The following is a 21,527-nucleotide window of genomic DNA, read 5'->3' as shown; positions in this document are numbered from 1 at the left end:
GCTCAGATCCCACATTTTCAATACACCATCGCTCTCCCACATATATACATCCATATACATACAGACCAAGAGGAAAAAATCATTTTCTTAGTGCATGGACCAATCCCTATAATGCTGCCGAGTCCATTCGGTCCATGATGTTCAAAGTTCATTCTCTGTTGGGATGATGGCTGGAGGGAAGTCAGGGCCAGTCGCTGGTGACCTGGAGACATCTAGTTGATGGGCTATAAAAGCATTACACAGCAGGCAACAGCATACAATTGAGTTCACTGGCTGTTTTCCCCTAAAATCAAATCCCCTTGAGGTATACATCGGACTTCCCCATCTTCCCGCATTACCCACCAAGTATATCCAGGTCCCTAAGCAAAAGCAATCCCACGAGTGGGTTTGCCTTTACCTGAAGCAGGAATAACCCAGACTGTCTTCCCCAGCAAATTCTTCATATGCACCACGGGAACTTTGTCCCCCTCTACAATATGTAAAAGTTCTGACTGGGCTGGGCCGGCCCTGTTGGCAGATCCTCTGGTGTTGACCAACCAGGTGGCCTTTGGTAAATGTGTATCCCAATGCTTGAAAGTTCCCACACCCATTGCTCTCAATGTAGTTTTTAACAGCCCATTGTACCGTTCGATTTTCCCAGAGGCTGGTGCATGGTAGGGGATGTGATATACCCACTCAATGACATGCTCTTTGGCCCAAATATCTATAAGGTTATTCCGGAAATGAGTCCCATTGTCTGACTCAATTCTCTATGGGGTGCCGTGTCGCCACAAAATCTGTTTCTCAAGGCCCAGGATGGTGTTCCGGGCAGTGGCATGGGGCACAGCGTATGTTTCCAGCCACCCGGTGGTTGCTTCCACCATGGTAAGCACATGGCGCTTGCCTTGGCGGGTTGGTGGCAGTGTGATATAGTCAATCTGCCAGGCCTCCCCATATTTATACTTCAACCATCGTTCTCCAAACCAAAGAGGCTTTAACCGCTTGGCTTGTTTAATTGCAGCACATGTTTCACACTCATGAATAACCTAGGCAATAGTGTCCATTGTTAAGTCCACCCCTCGGTCACGGGCCCATCTATATGTTGCATCTCTGCCCTGATGGCCTGAAGTGTCATGGGCCCACCGGGCAAAAAATAATTCACCTTTATGTTGCCAATCTAAGTCCATCTGAGCCACTTCAATCTTAGCCACTTTATCCACTTGTTGGTTGTTCTGGTGTTCCTCAGTGGCCCGACTCTTGGGTACATGGGCATCTACATGACGTACCTTCACCACCAGGTTCTGCACCCTGGCAGCAATATCTTTTCACAGTGCAGCAGCCCAGATGGGTTTACCTCTGCGTTGCCAGTTGCTCTGCTTCCATTGCTTCAACCACCCCCACAGGGCATTTGCCACCATCCATGAGTCAGTATAGAGATAAAGTACTGGCCACTTGTCTCGTTCAGCAATGTCCAAGGCCAGCTGGATGGCTTTCACCTCGGCAAACTGACTTGATTCACCCTCTCCTTCAGCAGTTTCTGCAACTTGTCGTCCAGGACTCCATACAGCTGCCTTCCATCTCCGATACTTTCCCACAATACGGCAAGAGCCATCAGTAAACAAGGCATACTGCTTTTCACTTTCTGACAGTTTATTATATGGTGGGGCCTCTTCAGCGCGCACCACCTCCTCCTCTGGTGACATTCCGAAATCTTTGCCCTCTGGCCAGTCCATGATGACTTCTAGAATGCCTGGACGACTGGGATTTCCTATTCGAGTTCGTTGTGTAATTAGTGCAGCCCATTTACTCCATGTAGCATCAGTTGCATGATGTGTAGAGGAGACCCTGCCTTTGAACATCCAGCCCAGCACGGGCAGCCGGGGTGCCAGGAGGAGCTGTGCTTCAGTGCCAATCACTTCCGAAGCAGCTCGAACCCCTTCATAGGCTGCCAGTATCTCTTTCTCAGTTGGGGTATAGCTGGCCTCAGATCCTTTATATCCCCGACTCCAAAAGCCGAGGGGTCGACCTCGAGTGTCCCCTGGAGCTTTCTGCCAGAGGCTCCAGGTAGGACCGTTCTCCCCAGCTGCAGTGTACAGCACATTTTTTACATCTGGTCCGGTCCGGACTGGTCCAAGGGCTACTGCATGAACTATCTCGCGTTTAATTTGCTCAAAGGCTTGTTGCTGCTCAGGGCCCCATTTAAAATCATTCTTCTTCCGGGTCACATGATAGAGAGGGCTTACAATCGACCTGTAATTTGGGATGTGCATTCTCCAGAACCCCACTGCACCCAAGAAAGCTTGCGTTTCTTTCTTATTAGTTGGTGGAGACATTGCTGTTATCTTGTTGATCACATCTGTGGGGATCTGTTCACGTCCATCTTGCCATTTTATTCCCAAAAATTGAATCTCCTGTGCAGGTCCCTTGACCTTACTCCGTTTTATGGCAAAACCGGCTTTCAGCAGGATTTGGATTATTTTCCTCCCTTTCTCAAAGACTTCTTCCGCTGTATCGCCCCACACAATAATGTCATCAATGTATTGCAGGTGTTCTGGAGCTTGCCCCTGTTCCAGTGCAGTCTGGATCAGTCCATGGCAAATGGTAGGGCTGTGTTTCCACCCCTGGGGCAGTCAGTTCCAAGTGAACTGGACACCCCTCCAAGTAAAAGCAAACTGTGGCCTGCACTCTGCTGCCAAAGGAATTGAGAAAAATGCATTGGCAATATCAATCGTGGCATACCACTTGGCTGCCTTTGACTCTAGTTCATACTGAAGTTCTAGCATGTCCGGTACGGCAGCACTCAATGGTGGTGTGACTTCATTCAGGCCACGATAGTCTACTGTTAGTCTCCATTCTCCATTAGACTTTCGCACTGGCCATATGGGGCTATTGAAGGGTGAGCGGGTCCTGCTGATCACCCCCTGACTCTCCAGTCTACGGATCAGCTGATGGATGGGAATCAGGGAGTCTCGGTTGGTGCGATATTGCCGCCGGTGCACTGTTGTGGTCGCAATTGGCACTTGTTGTTCTTCAACTTTCAGCAACCCCACAGCAGAGGGATCTTCTGAGAGACCAGGCAAGGTGGACAGCTGCTCAATTTCCTCAGTCTCCAAAGCAGCAATACCAAAAGCCCACCGGTACCCTTTTGGGTCTTTGAAGTACCCTCTCTTGAGGTAGTCTATGCCGATAATGCATGGAGCCTCTGGACCAGTCACAATAGGGTGCTTTTGCCATTCCCTCCCAGTCAGGCTGATTTCAGCCTCCAGCACAGTCAACTCTTGGGATCCTCCTGTCACTCCAGAAATATAGATGGGTTCCACCCCTTGACAGCTTGATGGCATCAGGGTACACTGTGCACCGGTATCTACTAGAGCCTTATACTTCTGTGGGACTGATGTGCCAGGCCATCTGATCCACACAGTCCAGTAAATCCGATTGTCCCCTACCTCCACCTGGCTGGAGGCAGGGCCCCTCTAATGGTCGTCACAGCATTAGACACTTAAGTCATGTTGAAAGGGATTATTCTTCATTATCACAGGAGCTGGAGTAAAATCAGCTCTTCCACTCCATCTGGGAAACTGCTCAGCAGAGACTGAAGCCGTAGCTCTCATGGGACGATCAGTCTTGGCCCTTGCTCCCCTCTTCAGTTCACTCACCCGTTCCTCCAAAGCTGAAGTAGGTTTTCCATCCCACTTTGTCATGTCTTCTCCGTGATCCAGCAGGTAAAACCATAGGGTACCCCGTGGCGTATACCTTCTGTATCTCCTCTCTTGAACAATAGGACGCCTTTTGTTAATAGCTGAGACGTGTGTTGGTACACGTGAGGAGCTGGATAAATCAGATAGATTGTCCCTCAATTGTTTGAGGTCCTGGGACAGTTTTTTCACAGCTGAGATGATGGAAGGGGTGAGATTGTCTTCGAACTCTCGGAGTTTATGAACCATTTCATCCACTGTTAGTGGTACTATGTCATTCCAGGTCACTGTTGCCAATGAATGGGCATATGATGACGGTGCATTCCGTGTAAGTTTTCGCCACATGGGTCGTGTACATTCAACTTCATCTGGATCTATAGGTGTATCCCTGTTATTCGGCTTGATGTGATAGATCATCTCTTGCAATTGCTTTGTCAATTCCCCCTTCTCTAGCAAGTGATCCCAGCTGCTTGGCTTCTGTACCTTCTAGTTCGTGACCATCGGCCCCATTGTCCCAGCATCGGAGTAACCAGGTGATGATGTGCTCCCCTGGTTGACGGGTAAAATGTTTTCGCATATTCCGCAGCTCGGTTGAGGTCCGAGGTCGAGAAGTTACCTCTTCTTCTTCTTCTTCGTCATGTGATGATGACTCCTGATCTGATTCTGGACCGGGTGGTGAATTCATTGGTTCTTCATCTCGCTTCACCCTTTTTGCCTCCTTTTTGCTTGTTCTCTTGCGTACAGGGGCAACTGATATTGGTACGAATTGGTCCTCTGGTTTGGCTGCAGTGATTATCACTGTGGTTTGAGTAGCGACTGTACTTGTTGCTGGGGGTGGTGTAGCGACTGTGCTTGGAGCTGGGGTAGCCGCGCTGTCTGTTGCAGTTGAAGTTTGAGCAGCTGCTGTACTTGCCGCTGGGGTAGCTGTGCTGTTCATTGCAGCCAAAGTTTGAGTAGCGACTGTCGCTTTGCCCTCAGATCCGCCGACATTCTTTTCCTTTTGAAGGTGCTGGATAGTGTTGAACAAGGCCCTGTAAGCATAGGCCAAGCCCCAGCACGTTGCCGTGATTTGTCCATCTCTGGTATGGCCAGAATGACCACACACCTCATTTAAGTGTTTTACTAATTCTTCTGGATTTTGCAGTTGTTCGGTAGTGAAATTCCAAAGTACTGGAGGGGCCCACTGACCTAGATACTTGCCCATACTATCCCACACACCCTGCCACTCATGACTGTCCAGCCTTGGGGAAAATCTCTTGGTCTCCCTGCATTGCCGTCTAACCCCAGACAAGACCCAAACCTGACTCTGCTTAACTTTTGAGATCAGACAAAATGGTTGTGGGTAGAACACAGCCTGTGTGTGTGCCAACATGCTGATCCCCATCACAATCAGCAGGCAGGTCCCAAGGATACCCAAAGGCCATTCAAAACCTTCAGAACTCTCAAACGATGCTGCTGTACTTGTCACTGGGGCTGGTGTAGCTGCTGCGCTTGCCGGCTCTCCCACCGCCAGCTGCTCTTTTCCTGAGTCCAGCTCTTCCTCCTCTGTCTTGCTGGGAAATGCTGCGTGGTCTCCTGCATCCTCCTGGGGCTCGGCAGGCGGCTTCCGGGGGATGCTCTCGACCGTCGCGGGGCTCGGCTCGGCCGCGGGGCTCGGCTCCTCCGCGGGGCTCGGCTCTTCCGCGGGGCTCGGCTCCTCCGCCGCCTTCTCCCTCTGCTCGGCAGCCGCCTCCTTCCTCTCCTCGACCGCCCCGACCTCCTCCACGCGCAGCCGTCCCCTCGCGGCCTCCGGCCCCGGTCCCGCCGCCGCTTGGTCCCCGGGGCCGCTCTCCCGGGCCGGTTCGGCTGCCGCCGGCTCCCGGAGCCGCTCCCCCTCAGCTCCCCGCAGCCTCACGAAGATGGAGAGTAGGGTGAGGACCAGGACGGTGAAGAGCAGCCGGACGGCCAGGTACAAGTCCACGGCCACGTCCGTCCCGCCCTGCTGCTGGAGCCCGCCCGTATTACAAGCCATTGCCATAAAGCACAGTGAGACAAGAACCTTAGCCCAGGCCCCACACTTGATAAACACTAACACAGCAAATACCGGCTCTACGTAAGTTACAACATTCTGAAGCTGTGAGATCAAGAGAAACAACTCTGAGAGCCAATAAATCGTCATTGTGATGAGTGACTATTAATCTGGTCAGATCTGTCGTTATCTCAACCCTTAGAGCCCCACGTTGGGCGCCAAAAAGAACTGTCGTGGTTTAAACCCAGTCAGGTAACTCATTCGCTCACTCCCCCCCTTTCTTTCCCTCCCCCTACTCCCGGAGGGACGGAGAGGAGAATCGAAAAGAATGCAACTCCCACAGGTTGAGATAAGAACAGTTTAGTAACTAAGGTATAACACAAATCACTATTGCTACCACCAATGATAATAATGATAAAGGAAGTAACAAGGGAAGAGAATACAACACCTCAGCACCAGCTGACCGATAACTCGGCCCCCAAGCCCGACCAAGCTCCGACCGATACCTCCTCCAACCCTGCAGTCTCCCAGCCCTTCCGACTAACTCCCAGTTACATCCTGGGCATGACGTGCTGTGGTATGGAATACCTCTTTGGTCAGTTTGGGTCAGGTGTCCTGTCTCTGCTTCCTCCTGGCTTCCCCTCCTCCCTGGCAGAGCACGAGCCTCACAGAGTCCTTGGTCAGATCAAACATCACCCAGCAACAACCGAAAACATCGGCTTCACCAACACTGTTCTCAAGCCAGAAGTCAAAACACAGCACTGCACCAGCTAACACAAAGGAAAAACATGACTGCTACTGCTGAACTCAGGACAATCTGCAAACTGTGGCCATTCTAAAAAAGTACAACTTATGTTCCTGAGGGTTCCTTTTTTTGACGCATCTCTAATTTGCCCAACCAGCTGAGTAGCACTGATATCAGTAGTACATCAATTTCAGAAAGTGGATTATTTTTACTATACAGATATTGTGACGTATTGGGTCAATCATAAATGAAAGATATTCATGCAAGCATGCAATACTTGTAATGAGGTCTCTCTCTGAGCTTCTGTATGATTGATTCTGTAATTCAGTTTTCTCTGGCAGTGCCTGAAATGAAATGAAATCACGTTGAACAAGTTTTGAATACCCACAGTACACCAGGAGAAGAAAATCTGCATCCCCAGAGACTTGAGAGAGAGCAGCTGAACGATTTGTTTCTATGCTATTATAGCCTTTGCCAGCATTCAACTTTTTTATTTTTTCTTATTTGGCCTAAATTCTTAATCCTGCAGGTAGCTGTAAATGGGAAAATAAAGTGCTGTTCAGATTTAAAATTACAGGACAGGAGTATTGTTGCATACTATTGATCATAGTGGAATACACTCATCTTTAATTACATTGCTACTTAGAATTGGCACTGTGCTCAAATTGAAAACATGATGGTGACTATTGCATTTATTTCAAGAAGAGACTTTTTAAATAAAGAGCTCCATAATGTGGCTTTAAGGACCTGAGTTGCAAATTTGAACTTATTGAAGTCTGCCTACAACAGAAATATTATTAATGTTTCAAAACAGTGGTGCCTTTTTCTTAAAGGTCTAAATTTTTTTTAGCAGTTTAAATTCCCAAATTACTAATTAGCTTTAAATGAACAGATTAACAGAAAATGGCAAGAATAAAAGCTAAAAAATTTGCTTTAAAGTTGGCAAAAGACAGTTATTTCGCTACTCACCTGACTGCATGCCTCTAATTTGTATGTTTAATTTTCCTTTACAATGAAACTTGTAAATCTCTCTTTTAATACCCAGTCTGTAATATCCTATCTAGAGAGAATGGAGTAGGTTTTTAATTAATACAATATTATAACATTATTTTATGTGTTGCACATGAAACCATTATTTCATGTGTTCAATGCCTGGAGTGGTCTATTAAACCAAGCCCTGTTATTGTTATAAACATGTTTATTGTCATCTTTAATATAAAACATACAATTAATTCCAAAAGGTTATAATTATTCATTTATAGGAACAGCAACTATTCTGACTGGAAAGAGAGATTACCTTCAGAGTTTTCTTATTTCTATTTTTAATTTGATTACTACAGTGAGCTACTAAAGTTCTAAAATCAGCAGTGTCATTCCAGTTTGTGTTGGACTTTTCCACTAGAAATGGTAGCTGTTATCACCATGTTTTTTTAATAATTTGTCGTACAAAGAAAAATTAATCTTAACATTAAGTAATATATTTGGCCATATACAGAACCTTTTAAATGGTGGTGGATGCTTTGTAAAATTAGACCTTTAGGACTCCACTGGGATTTTGCAGCTCTGGTGACCACTGTTAGCTCAGCACTGTGATAGTCTGGTTCCTCCCCACAGATCTGAGCTGTGTGCTTTGCTAATGAACTTTCAGGTCTTCACAGAGTCTTTTTTTTTTCTGATTGGTGTATAGTTAAAGATGTTATTTTACATCTAATGATGTAGCTGTGCATTTTTTAGTTACCTTTCAGGGAGCATGTGTGCACAGCTGGTGGAGCCTCAGGGGGACAATGGGCTGGAAACCCTAGAGGGAACAGACAGCACTGGTTTCTGCACAGAAGCTACATGCTATGACTATAACATGATATGAAGACGGTACTAGCCTGATGATTTACTAAATAATAGGGGTTTAATAGTGTGTAGATTTTCAAGTCCTCAGTGACACTGTAATAATCAGTGTGGATAATGTAGTCACATTTCTGAGAGACATGTTCTTCCCTCCTTTCTCATTGAACAGACACAATGTGCCATCTGTTAATGAGCTGTTATGGTTGGAGAAGGAAACGTATTCTAGTGTACTTTTCAAAAAGTGGCAACTCTTAGTAACTGCAGGGAAGGACCTGTCCGTAGGAAACGAAGTGGCAGCAGTTCCCAAAGAAGCCTATCTGAATAGCAGGTTCCGGTGGTGCTAAAAATAATGAAATGTGATGCCAATAGGTTATTACCTATACATGAGGGACTCAGGCAGGAAAGAAGAGAAACACTGTAACATTGGCTGAACAGTCTGGTGAAAAAAAGGAGTGACTATTTTATATAAATAATGCCTAAATCAAACGCCATCAGCTCTAGAAAATATTGTGAGATGTCATATGTGGAAAATTGTAAACCCCAGTGGGAAAGTTGACAGGATGTCATGGTTTAAGACCAGCCCATAACTCAAAAAAATGCAGCCGCTTGCTTACTCCCTGCTTCCTTGCCCCCCTGCCCCAGGCAGGATGGGAAGGAGAATCAAAAGAATGTAAACCCCATGACTTAAGGTAGAACAGTCCAATAAATAAAGTATAATAAAAAACTACTACTGATAATTGTAAATTACCTTAAGATCATCTAGTTCCAACCCCCCTACAGTGGGCAGGGATGCATCACACTAGACCATGGCACCCAACGCTCTGTCCAACCTGGCCTTGAACAGGGATGGAGCATTTACCACTTCTCCAGGGATGGAGCATTTACCACTTCTTTGGGCAACCCATTATAGTGCTTTACCACCCTCACAGTAACAAACATTTTCCTTATATCTAAATTGAACTTAGAATCATAGAATCATAGAATAGCTAGGGTTGGAAAGGAACTTAAGATCGTCTCATTCCAACCCCCTTGCCATGGTCAGGGACATCTCACACTAAACCATGCCACCCAAGGCTCTGTCCAACCTGGCCTTTAACACTGCCAGGGATGGAGCATTCACAACTTTCCTGGGCAACCCATTCCAGTTCCTCACCACCCTAACAGGAAAGAACTTCTTCCTTACATCTAACCTGAACTTCACCTGTTTAAGTCTGAACCCACTGCCCTTTGTCCTATCACTACAGACCCTAATGAATAGTCCATCCCCAGCATCCCTGTAGCCCCCCTTCAGATACAGGAAGGCTGCTATGATTTCTCCACGCAGCCTTCTCTTCTCCAGGATGCTGAACAGCCCCAGCTTTCTCAGCCTGTCTTTATACAGGAGGTGCTCCAGCCCCCTGATCATCCTCGTGGCCCTCCTCTGTACTTGTTTCAACAGTTCCATGTCCTTTTTATGTTGAGGACACCAGAACTGTACACAGTGCACCAAGTGGGGTTTCATGAGAGAAGGGGGGCAGGATGACCTCCTTTGACCTGCTAGTCAATCTCCTTTTGATTCAGCTCAAGGATATGGTTGGATTTTGGGGCTGTGAGAGCACACCAAAGCTGGCTCATGTTCATTTTCTCATAGACCACCACCTCCAAGTCCTTCTCCACAGGTCTGCTCTGAACCTCTTCTCTGCCCAACCTGTAGCTGTGCCTGGTATTACCCTGACCCAGGTGTAGGGCTTTGCACTTGGTTTGGTTGAACTTCATGAGATTGGTACTGGCCCACCTTTCAAGCATGTCAAGGTCCCTTTAGATGGCATCCCTTCCCTCCGGTGTATCAACTGAAGCACAAAGCTTGGTGTGATCTGCAAAATTCCTGTGGGTGCAGTGGGTCTGACTGTCCATATTGTCGACAAAGATGTTTAACAGGATCAGTCCCAACACTGACCCTTGAGGGACACCATTCATTGCCAGTCTCCAGTTGGACATTGAGTCATTGACCGCAACTCTGTGTGTGCAGCATTCTAGAAAATTCCTTCTCCGCCAGGAGGTCCATCCCTCAAATTTATGTCTCTCAAGTTTGGAGACAAGGATGTCATGTGGGGCAGTGCTGAACACTTTTCACAAGTCCAGGTAGTCCAATGTCAACTGCATTGCCCCTATCTATCAGTTCTGTAGCCCCATCATAGAAGGCCACCAATTTGGTCAGGCAGGATTTCTCCTTAATGAAACCATGCTGGCTGTCACCAAGCACCTTGTTGTTTTTCATGTGCCTTAGCATGCCTTCCAGGAGAACCTGCTCCAAGATTTTGCCAGGCACAGAAGTGAGACTGACTGGTCTGTAATTCCCTGGGTCATCCATTTTCCCCTTCTTGAAAATGGGGGTTATATTTCTGTTGTGTTTTAAGTCCAGCCGGTAACTCAGAACCATGCAGCCACTCACTCACTCCCCCACTTCTTCCTCCCCCCACTCCCGGAGGAACAGGGAGGATAATCAGAAGAATGTAACTTACCACTGTTAAGAACAGTCTGTTACCTAAGGTATAATACAAAACTACTACTGCTACCACCAAGAATAATAATGATAAGGGGACTAACAAGGAAGAAAATACAATTGCTCACAACCCGCCTACCAATATTCAGCCCGACCGGAGCAGTGATCTAGCCCTTCCAGATAACTGCCCCAGTTTATATACTGGGCATGATATGCTGGGGTATTGAATACCTCTTTGGCTAGTTTGGGTCAGGTGTCCTGTCTCTGCTTCCTCCAGGCTTCCCCTCCTCTCTGGCAAGGCATGCGACTGAAAAAGACCTTTGTCAGAGTAAACATTACTTAGCGACAATTGGCAACATCGGTCTCATCAGCATTGTTCCCAGTATGAAAGTCAAAAGCGCAGCACTGCAATAGGTACTAAGAAGGAGAAAAATGACTGCTGCAGCTGAACCCAGTACAGTATCCACCCCTTATTCCATACCATTCACGTCATGCTCAGATCCCACATTTTTCAATATACCATCACTGTTGTCTCACATAATGAGATGGGTTCAGCAGTAGCAGTCATGTTTTTTCCTTTGTGGTAGCTGGTGCAGTGCTGTGTTTTGACTTCCAGCCTGAGAACAGTGTTGGTGAAGCCGATGTTTTCGGTTGTTGCTAAGTGATGTTTACCCTGACCAAGGACTTTGTGAAGCTCATGCTCTGCCAGGGAGGAGGGGAAGCTGTGAGGAAGCAGAGATGGGGCACCTGACCCGGGCTAGCCAGAGAGGTATTCCATACCACAGTACGTCATGCCTGGGGTGGGGGGTAACTGGGAGTTACCCGGAAGGATATGGGCTTCTGGGTGGGACTCGTTTTTTGGCCAGTGGTATCTTATTCTCTTCCCTTGTTATTTTCCCTTATCATTGTTGTAGTTGATAGTAGCGGTGGTGATTTGTGTTGTACATTGGTTGCGGGACTGTTCTTGTCTCAACCCGTAGGAGTTGCACTCTTTCGATCCTCCTCCCCGTTCCTCCGGGAGCGGGGAAGGGGAGAGCCCCGGTGGGGGAGGGGGGGCGGCCCTCGATTGTTGTCAGCTCGGCACCACTCACTGGGAGTGAGTGAACAAGTTGCCTGACTGGGTTTAAACCACGACACATATATACACACACACACAGAAAGTGAGAGATATCATTCTTTAATCCATGGACCAATCCCTTTAAAGCTGCTGTATTCATCCAGTCCATGATGTTCCATCTCTTGTGACAGTCTTTCAAAGCAGGAGAGACTGTGTGAAGTGTTAGATTGTTGCCTGCTGCTGACACATATTAGCGCGAATTGGTCCTTTGGTTTAGCTGCAGTCACTCTCACTGTGGTTGGAGTGGCTGCAGTGTCTGCCACTAGGGTTGGAGTGGAAGTAGTATCTGTTGCTGGGGATGGTGCAGCCACTGTGCTTGGGGGTTGAGCAGCACCAGCAGATGCATTGTCCATTGCTGCCGGGTTTCAGTAGCTGCTGTACTTGTCACTGGGGTTGGTGGAGCTGCTGTACATGGAGTTGGAGTAGCTGCACTGTCTGTTGCTTTGCCATCAGATCCAGTGACATTTTTTTTCCCTTTGAAGGTGCTGAATAGTGTTGAACAGGGCTATACAAGTATTGGCCAAGCCCCAGCACATTGCCATGATTTATCTCTGTCTGGTATGACCAGGATGACAACATGCCTCATTTAAGTGTTTTATTAGTTTTTCCGGATTTTGCACTTGTTCACTGGTGAAGTTCCAAAGCAATGGAGGGACCCATTGGCCAAGATACTTGCCCATACTATCCCACACACACTGCTGCTCATGACTGTCCAGTCTCGGGGAAAATTTCTTGGTCCTCTTATAGTGTCATCAAACCCTATACCAGACCCAAACCCGACTCTGCTTAACTTTCAAGATCAGATTAAATGGTTGTGGATAAAACACACTCTGTGTGCCAACATGCTGATCCCCATCACAGTCATTGGGCAGCTCTCAAGGGCCTTCCAAAACCTTCAGAACTCTCAAATGTTGCTGTAACTAGTCTTGTGGGGGAGCTAGGGGTGTGAGAGAATGTCTCCATCATAGATTGACCACCTGAGGAGAAAAAAAATTGCTATACACTCCTATTATATACCTCCCAAAGTATAGAGGTGGTGACCACACTGGGAATGCAAGCCAGAGCAGTTTCATGATCATCAAAAGAAGAACCTTCACCCAGCCCCCCCCAGCCAATAAACACTAAACCAGCAAATACTGGCTGTAAGTAAGGTATGACATGCTGAAACTCTGAGATCAAGAGTAACAACTTTGAGAGCCAATAAATCAGCATTGTGACAAGTGACTATTAATCTGAAACAATGAATGATTATCACGAATATGATTAGACACACTCTGGTCAAATCTGTCATTATCTCAACCCTTCATTCCCCACATTGAGTGCCACAAAAAAAATGTCCTGGTTTAATCCCAGCCGGTAACTCGGAACCATGCAGCGGCTTGCTCACTCTCCCCCCCCTTTCGTACTCCCCCCACTCCCGGAGGAATGGAGAGGAGAATTGAAAGAATGTAATTCCCACAGGTGAGATAAGAATAGTCCGGTAACTAAGATACAATACAAAACTACTACTGCTGCCACCAATAGTAATAATAAGGGGAATAACAAGGGAAGAGAATACAATTGCTCACAGCCCGCCTACCGATATTCAGCCTGACCCAAGCAGTGATCTGTGCCTTCCGGGTAGCTGCCCCCAGTTTATATACTGGGCATGATGTGCAGCGGTATGGAATAACCCTTTGGCTAGTTTGAGTCATGTGTCTTGTCTCTGCTTCCTCCAGGCTTCCCCTCCTCTGTGGCAGAGCATGACACTCAGAAAGTCCTTGGTCAAACTAAACACTTGAGCAGCAACTAAAAGCATCAGTATTATTAGCGCTGTTCCCAGACTAAACTCAAAAACACAGCACTGCAACAGCTACTAAGAAGGAGAAAAATAACTGCTACTGTTGAACCCAGGACTGTATCCTCCTCTTATTCTGTACCATTCACGTCCTGCTCAGATCCCACTTTTCTCAATATGCCATCTCTTTTGTCTTATATCTATATATACACATATATATACATATATATATGCACACACACACACAAAGAGACATATCATTCCTTAGTCCATGGACCAATCTCTATAAAGTTGCTAAAATCATCCAGTCCATGATGTCAGATTCGAGCTCTTGTAACTGTTTTTCAGGGCAGGAGAGACAGGGTGTAGTGTTGGGTTGATGCCTGCTAATGAGACGGCTGAACACTTCTGTTCACTGCTGAGCTCGTCCGGTTTCATCAAAGTTCATTCTTTGTTGGGATGATGATCGGAGGCAAGTCAGGGCCAGTTGCTGGTGACCTGAAGACATCTAGCTGGTGGACTACAGAAGTGTTATATAGCGGGCAACAGCATACAACTGAGTTCATCAGCTGTTTGACACCAAAATTAAATCCCTTTGAGGTGCACACCAGACTTCCTCATCTTCCTACATTACACAGCAAGTATATCTGGGTCCCTGAGAAAAAGCAATCCCACGAGTGGGTTTGCCTTTACCTGAAGCAGGAACAACCCAGACTGTCTTCCCCGACAAATTCTTTATGTGAACCACATGAACTTTATCCCCTTCTACAGTATGTAAAAGTTCTGACTGGGCTGGGCCAGGCCTGATGACAGATCCTCTGGTGTTGACCAACCAGGAGGCTTTTGGTAAATGTGTATCCCAGTGTTTGAAAGTCCCACCACCCATTGTTCTCAGTGTAGTTTTTAACAGCCCATTGTACCGTTCGATTTTCCCAGAGGCTGGTGCATGGTAGGGGATGTGATAAACCCACTCTTTGGCCCGAGTGTCTATAAGGTTGATCCAGAAATGAGTCCCATTGTCTAACTCAGTTCTGTCTGAGGTGCCATGTCACCACAAGATTTGTTTCTCAAGGCACAGGATAGTGTTCCGAACAGTGATGTGCGCCAAAACTTCTATTTCTAGTCAGCCAGTGGTTGCTTCCACCATGATAATCACATGGCGCTTGCCTCGGCGGGTTGGTGGAAGTGTGATGTAATCAATCGGCCAGGCCTCCCCATATTTGTACTTCAGCCATTGTCCTCCATACCAGAGAGACTTTAACCCCTTGGTTGGCTCAATTACAGCACATTTCACATTCATGAACAACCTGGGCAATAATGTCTGTTGTTAAGTCCACCTCTCGATCACAAGTCCATCTATACGTTGAGTCGCTGCCTTGATGGCTTCAGATGTCATCGGACAAGATCAGGTGTTCTCATGGTGATCACACTTTAGGCATAACATAGAGAGTGCATGGATCAACAAGCTGGTTCCCAGCAAAAGGAGGAGGATGTCTTCATGCAAAGTGTTGTGGTCAGTGGCTCAGTGTCCGACTGGAGGCCAGTAATGAGTGGTCTCCCTCAGGGATCGGTGTTGGGACCAGTCTTGTTCAACATCTTTGTTAGTGACATGGACCATAGGATTGAATGCGCCCTCAAGCAAGTTTGCTGATGACACCAAGCTGTGTGATTCGGTTGATACGCTGGAGGGAAGGAATGCCATCCAGAGGGACCTCGACATGTTTGTGAGGTAGGCTGATGCCAACCTTATGAAGATTAGCCTTGCCAAGTGCAAGGTCCTACACCTGGGTCTAAGCAATACGAGGCACAGCTACAGGTTGGGCAGAGAAGACATTCAGAGCAGACCCATGGAGAAGGACTTGGGCATGTTCGTTGATGAGAAAATGAACATGAGCCGGCAGTGTGTGCTTGCAGCCCAGAAAGCCAACCGTATCCTGAGCTGCATCAAAAGAACCGTGACCAGCAGGTTGAAGGAGGTGATCCTGCCCCTCTACTCTGCTCTTGTGAGACCTCACTTGGAGTATTGTGTGCAGTTCTGGTGTCCTCAACATAAAAAGGACTTGGAACTGTTGGAACAAGCCCAGAGAAGGGCCACAACGATGATTAGGGGCCAAAGCACCTTGCATATGAAGACAGGCTGAGAAAGTTGGGACTGTTCAGCCTGGAGAAGAGAAGGCTGCATGGAGAACTCGTAGCAGCCTTCCAGTATCTGAAGGGGGCTTACAAGGATGCCGGAGAGGGACCCTTCACTAGGGACTGTAGTGATAGGACAAGGTGTAATGGATTAAAACTTGAACAGGGGAAGTTTAGACTGGATATAAGGAAGAAGTTCTTTCTTGTTATAGTGAGGCACTGGCATGGGTTGCCCAGGGAGGTTGTGAATGCTCCATCCCTGGAGGTTCAAGGCTGGGTTGGACAGCTCCTTGGGTGGCATGGTTTAGTGTTAGGTGTCCCTGCCCATGGCAGGGCGCTTGGAACTCCATGATCTTAAGGTCCCTTCCAACCCTAACTGTTCTATCATTCTATGATTCTAATAAAGAAATGCCTGTAAGGTAGGAAAATTCTTTGAATGGTTTCCAGACGGTACTGCCAATACATTTTACTGTCAAAATGACCCTGTAGTTAACAGTAGTATATTTTCACAGAAAAGTCCCCTGAAGCAAAGGGGCATTTCAGCCAGTAAATCTCATGTTTTGATTTTTCTCTGTCAAGTTCTCCTCTTTTGGCACATGCATTCATCTGTAAGGAACCACACTCATTTGCTGAAAGTATTAAAAGAATTTAAGAAGCAGGAAAAGCAGCATGGTGCAGTACAGATGATGAGCCAACTGGCAATTATTTAAAAATCATGGGGAGAATGAGCATGAGACTTAAGTGTTTAGGATCTGGATTATGAGCTTGTGGTGTTAACTTCATCTGTACAGGATCCAGGTGCAACACTACATGTATTTTTATGCTAAGAAGGATTTATTTTTTTCTGTATAGGCATCACCAAAAAGACACAAATGTCAAATTCAGAATTAATATGATTTATTGTTATAGGGAAGCAGGGTGCTGCAGCTCTTGTACATAAAATGAATGAGGCAGGGTGTGCATCTTCTCTAACACATGTTGCTTCTTTGTATGGCTGCACTTGTCCTGTCCAAGAAAAGGCTTTCAGGAGCACATTACTACTACCTATGTTGAGGAAGAGTTGTAAAATGTAAGGGACAATTCTCATGGGCTAAACTTTCTCTATGCTGACACAGATAATTGAAAACTGGTTTGAGTTTATCCACACTTAATAAGAGCACTGGGAAGGTCAAACCCTGTTGTGGAAGTCCAGCACTGCTGCTTTGTCCTGTGTCATTTTATTAAGGATCTTTGCACCTGCTACTAATTGCAATGCTGGTTGTTAATAATGAAAAAGTTTTCAAAATCTAATTTATTTCTCATATTGTTGTCTGTTCAAACAATGGTTATAGATTAATCAGGTTGCTGAATCAATTTGTAAGCTATTTAGCGTCCTCACTTATTAACTGTTGAAAAAAGTCTTCTTTAATCTTCTTTTCTGTTTAAATATTTGTTCATTGTGTAGTGATCCATGTGTGGTTGCAAATAAGAAAACTGAGTTGTTCATAGGCAGATTCCAGTTGGCTTTTCCTTCAGGGTCTCACTTTTAACTTACAAATGTGGTAAGTGTTGTGGATATGTAGAAGACACAGTTTGTGCCCTCAGGAAAGAGTACAAACAAATCCTTGCAAGCACTTGAGTTTCTGAGACATGAAATACAAGAAAAATGAAGTCTGTGATTGGTACATAGCTTGCTACTTCCACATGTGTTTGATTGCTGGTTTAAAGATAAAAATGTGTAGGTTTGTGTGGTGCTTGCAACCAAGGATTTTTAGGAGTGATTAGGATGACTCGAACATTCTCCAGTGTGCTGCAGCATCTATACTCGAGACCTGGACAGGCAGTGTTGTTTAAAACAACTTTAAAATCCCACTCAGGCAGCTGTTTTATACCTACTCCTCTTACTAACAACAGCTAAGAGTAATTGAAGTAATTGAATGCTTGTAAAGGAAGATGCTTTTCTTTCTGTCTATATCCCTATATCCCATCCCATGTTTTCCCTGTATAGTCAGTCAGCCTATTTCCCTGTTGTTTATGTGGGTATTTCACACCACATGAAGAGAAGAAATGTTTAAAAATGGGGAAATGCAATTTTTATTCCACAAAAAAAAAACACTCATCCACAAGCAGGGAAAGAAGTGAAGTCTGGGACAAGTGTAGTAACTGCTGCTGCATTTGATTTATTCAAAATGAATTTAACTTATAAAAAAAAAAACCTAAACAAACTGCAAGTTGACAATTCTGCAAGTGTTGGTTATTAAAGCCTGTAAAAATAACTATGTGATCATGCTACATGGTAACTGCTAATGACTGAATACTGTTTCAATCTCTTTTAGGATCAGAGTCACACACAAGTTTCCCAGTATCGCCACAATCACTCTCTGATTATGAGATCTATAGTCCACATGACTGATGCTGCTCATTTGGGAATTATGCCTCCTTCTCAGCTAACCACCATTAACCAGTCTCAGCTAAGTGTGCAGCTGGGTCTATATTTAGGAGGCACTAATTTGCCACACACTTCTCCCTCCCCACCTGCCAGTAAATCAGCCACTCCTTCCCCATCCAGCTCTATAAATGAAGAAGATGCAGATGAATCAAATAGAGTAAGTTATTCCCTGCATTATAGTGAGTAAGCGTTGCATGTCTGTATATTTTCATAAATGAGGCAGTAGCATTTCAGCTGCAGTGCTGTCATATAAAATACATGTTATGCTATAGTGGAATATGATTCATTTCCTGTTTAGCTTCTTAAGATGTTTCCATAATACCTCCATAATAATAAATGTAAAAATATACATATATATATATTTGGTCTAATATATTCATAATAATTCATTTCAGATTTTATAGATTTGGTGAATCTCTTTACTCATCAACTTTGGACAGTTTTGCCCTTATTTTGGTATTCTCTGTAGTCATATAAACATATAATCATTTAGATAGAAATAAAATAAGCTTTCTTCTATAACTGAAAGTTTATTCAATTTACATTTTGCTTTAAATAAATCTGTTATAAGAGGAAAATTTTATCAACAAAATAAAGCACAAATGTTATCATAGCAGTATTTTTAAAGGACATAATTAAGACTATTCCCTGAGAGGTTTTCTCATTAACTTAATGGAAATTGTGCACATGGAAATAACACTGCAAAAATGATCAAAATATCAAAGGAAAATGACTATAATAGAGGTATATTTAGAGCCACTTTATTCCCTTGTTGCAATAATCTGTGCATAGTTCAACAAAAGATGGTACAGGACACGAGGCACATGCAAGAACCTGTATCCTGGTGTGCTACTCTGGGGGTTCCCTATCCCAGAGGCAAAAGGAAGGTGCAGGAGCAGGGTTGGTCCCTGGCAGTGAGGCTGAGCCTCCAGTGCTATTGCACAGGAGCCTGACCCTGCATCGGGGCAGTGGAGGTGGATGCTGGACACAGTGGGTGTTTGCTGCAGGTGGATCAAAGCTGCAGAGTTGCCACTGCTTTTTACCTGAAGGGTTGGCTTTTTAACCCCTGACCAATGTCTAAGTTGACAGTCTATGTCTGGGAATCAGGGAATGCCTCCAAGCTCTTGTCTTTTGAGTCTCTACTGCTGAAATTGCATCTTAATGGAAAAACATAGACTGCCTATTCAAAATATGCTATAGATTAAATATTTTCTTTTTATGCTTTTTTTTATGTAAATTAGCATTGGGGTGTACTTTTTTAGGTCAAGATCTTAGGATTTGACTGTCTGAGCCATGCTTACAATGAGTAGTAACTATTCATGCATTTATTTCCAGTAGATCTGATGAGATTAAGCTGAGACTAAGAACTGTTTGGGAGGAGAAAGGCTTGCAGAACAGGAGACTCCAAAATGTTGCTTACATAGTAGCTTTATCTATGTATTATTAAGCCAGACTGACGATGTTTTTTCAGTATTAACCTGACTTATTTTATGTATCTGTAGACTGTTCTTGCTGTTACTATTTCTTAGGCTACTGGAGAAAAAAGAGCTGCCCCGGATCCTGGCAAGAACACCAAGACTCCAAAGAAGAAGAAAAAGAAAGATCCCAATGAGCCACAAAAGCCAGTGTCAGCATACGCCCTTTTCTTCAGAGATACACAAGCTGCAATTAAAGGGCAGAACCCAAATGCTGCATTTGGAGACGTTTCAAAAATAGTGGCATCTATGTGAGACAGTTTAGGAGAAGAACAAAAACAGGTAAAAAATTGATGGAGGGATGTCTCACAAGAAGTAAAATAGTAATGATTCTATGTGGGTGATGGATAGAAACAGTTAATGAAATGGATCTAGGCGTTATCGCCCTGGCCCGGCTTAAGCCTTGGGAACGGTAAAGAAAAGACCAGCTGCTGTTGCCCTGGACAGGCTCAAGCCTTGGGAACTGTGAAAAAAATACCAGGTGTTAATGCCCTGCTCCGGCCTAAGCCTTGGGAACTGTAAAGAGAACTATGAAGGGTAAAGATCGGTTAGCAAAACAAAGCAGGCGGTTTGCAAGATAAAGCAGGATGTGCATCTCAAAGACAGACCAAACAGTGTGAATATTTGTAACCCTTAGTAGTGTTGCTAAATAGGGATGATAAGGGAGTAAAAGAGTGGAAAGTTACTGCTTAGCACTTAGTAGACTGCAAAAGAGATGTGAGGCGACCAATCAAAGAATGTGTGATCACATGTAAAGGAAGTAGAATGATATAAATATGCGCTTGTCACACAATAAAGGGTCTTATGCTGGATTCACATTGGACCGGGCATAGTCCGTTTCTTCCCTCAAATCTATGATTCTAATCCTTGTAAAAGTATCCTCATACCTCTGCTCTATGTGGAACATGCTACTTGCTGATGTAGACCTCTTACTCTGTAGAACTATAATGATTTTTGAACTTGCTGAAGACCTGGCATCTATAAAGCATTTTGTTATAAGAGCCATTAGGTAGTATTAAATGGCTGTGTTTGTCTTCAAATTTTAAAGGGCAGTTTGTAAAAATGCTCAGGTGATATTGTCCTAGAGTCCTGTTAAGACTGTCTTTTGATCATTCCTATTTCAAAGCTCTTGTTTCCTATTAATCATGTTAGAAAAGGGGAAGGTAGAGCACATTTAGCATTTCCCTTTGATCTGCATTATGAATTTGTTACAAAGCATGTTAATGGAAGCTGTGATGGAAGAGTAGATTTCATATAGGACACTTTTTTGCCAAGATATGAATGATATTGTTTGTGAAAAACATTTGGAAACTTTTAGTCTGATCTAACAGATGATGGTGAACATGATTTAAAGGTGAACTTTATTCATAGAATCATAGAATAGTTAGGGTTGGAAAGGATGTTAAGATCATCTAGTTCCAACCCCCCTGCCATGGGCAGGGACACCTCACATGAAACCATCTCACCCAAGGCCTTGTCCAACCTGGCCTTGAACAGTGCCAGGGATGGAGCATTCACAACTTCCTTAGGCAACCCATTCCAGTGCCTCACCACCCTAATATTAAAGAATTTCTTCCTTATATCTCACAAGTGCAGAGCAGAGGGGCAGGATCACCTCCCTCGACCTGCTGGTCACACTCCTTTTGATGCAGCCGAGGATATGGTTGGCTTTCTGGGCTGCAAGCACACACTGCCAGCTCATGTTCATTTTGTCATCGACCAGCACCCTCAAGTCCTTATCTGCAGGGCTGCTCTGAATCTCTTCTCTGCCCAACCTGTAGCTGTGCCTGGGATTGCTCTGACCCAGATGTAGGACTTTGAGCTTGGCATGGTTAAATTTCATGAG

General features: G+C 45.1%; 1 protein-coding gene and 1 long non-coding RNA gene across 2 annotated transcripts in view; both read left to right on the top strand.

The window, feature by feature from the left end:
• LOC133282706 (TOX high mobility group box family member 3-like) overlaps positions 1-21,527 on the top strand; it is a 148,588-nt gene that overhangs the window by 123,657 nt on the left and 3,404 nt on the right. Inside the window, 2 exon segments of the mRNA XM_061478895.1 lie at positions 18,094-18,363; positions 19,736-19,963. Coding sequence (XP_061334879.1) covers positions 18,094-18,363; positions 19,736-19,963 — 498 coding nt within the window.
• On the top strand, positions 20,136-20,399 carry LOC133282705 (uncharacterized). Its single transcript, XR_009747697.1, has 2 exons — positions 20,136-20,297; positions 20,335-20,399. It is a non-coding gene; the product is annotated as an uncharacterized LOC133282705 (long non-coding RNA).

The sequence above is a fragment of the Pezoporus flaviventris genome, unplaced genomic scaffold (assembly GCF_033815535.1).
Source record: "Pezoporus flaviventris isolate CSIRO_AGI_PZ_B2104156 unplaced genomic scaffold, CSIRO_AGI_Pfla_v1 ptg000133l, whole genome shotgun sequence".
Taxonomy (NCBI): domain Eukaryota; kingdom Metazoa; phylum Chordata; class Aves; order Psittaciformes; family Psittacidae; genus Pezoporus; species Pezoporus flaviventris.
Note: the sequence above shows the minus strand (reverse complement) of the source record. Positions and strands in the feature narration are given on the sequence as shown.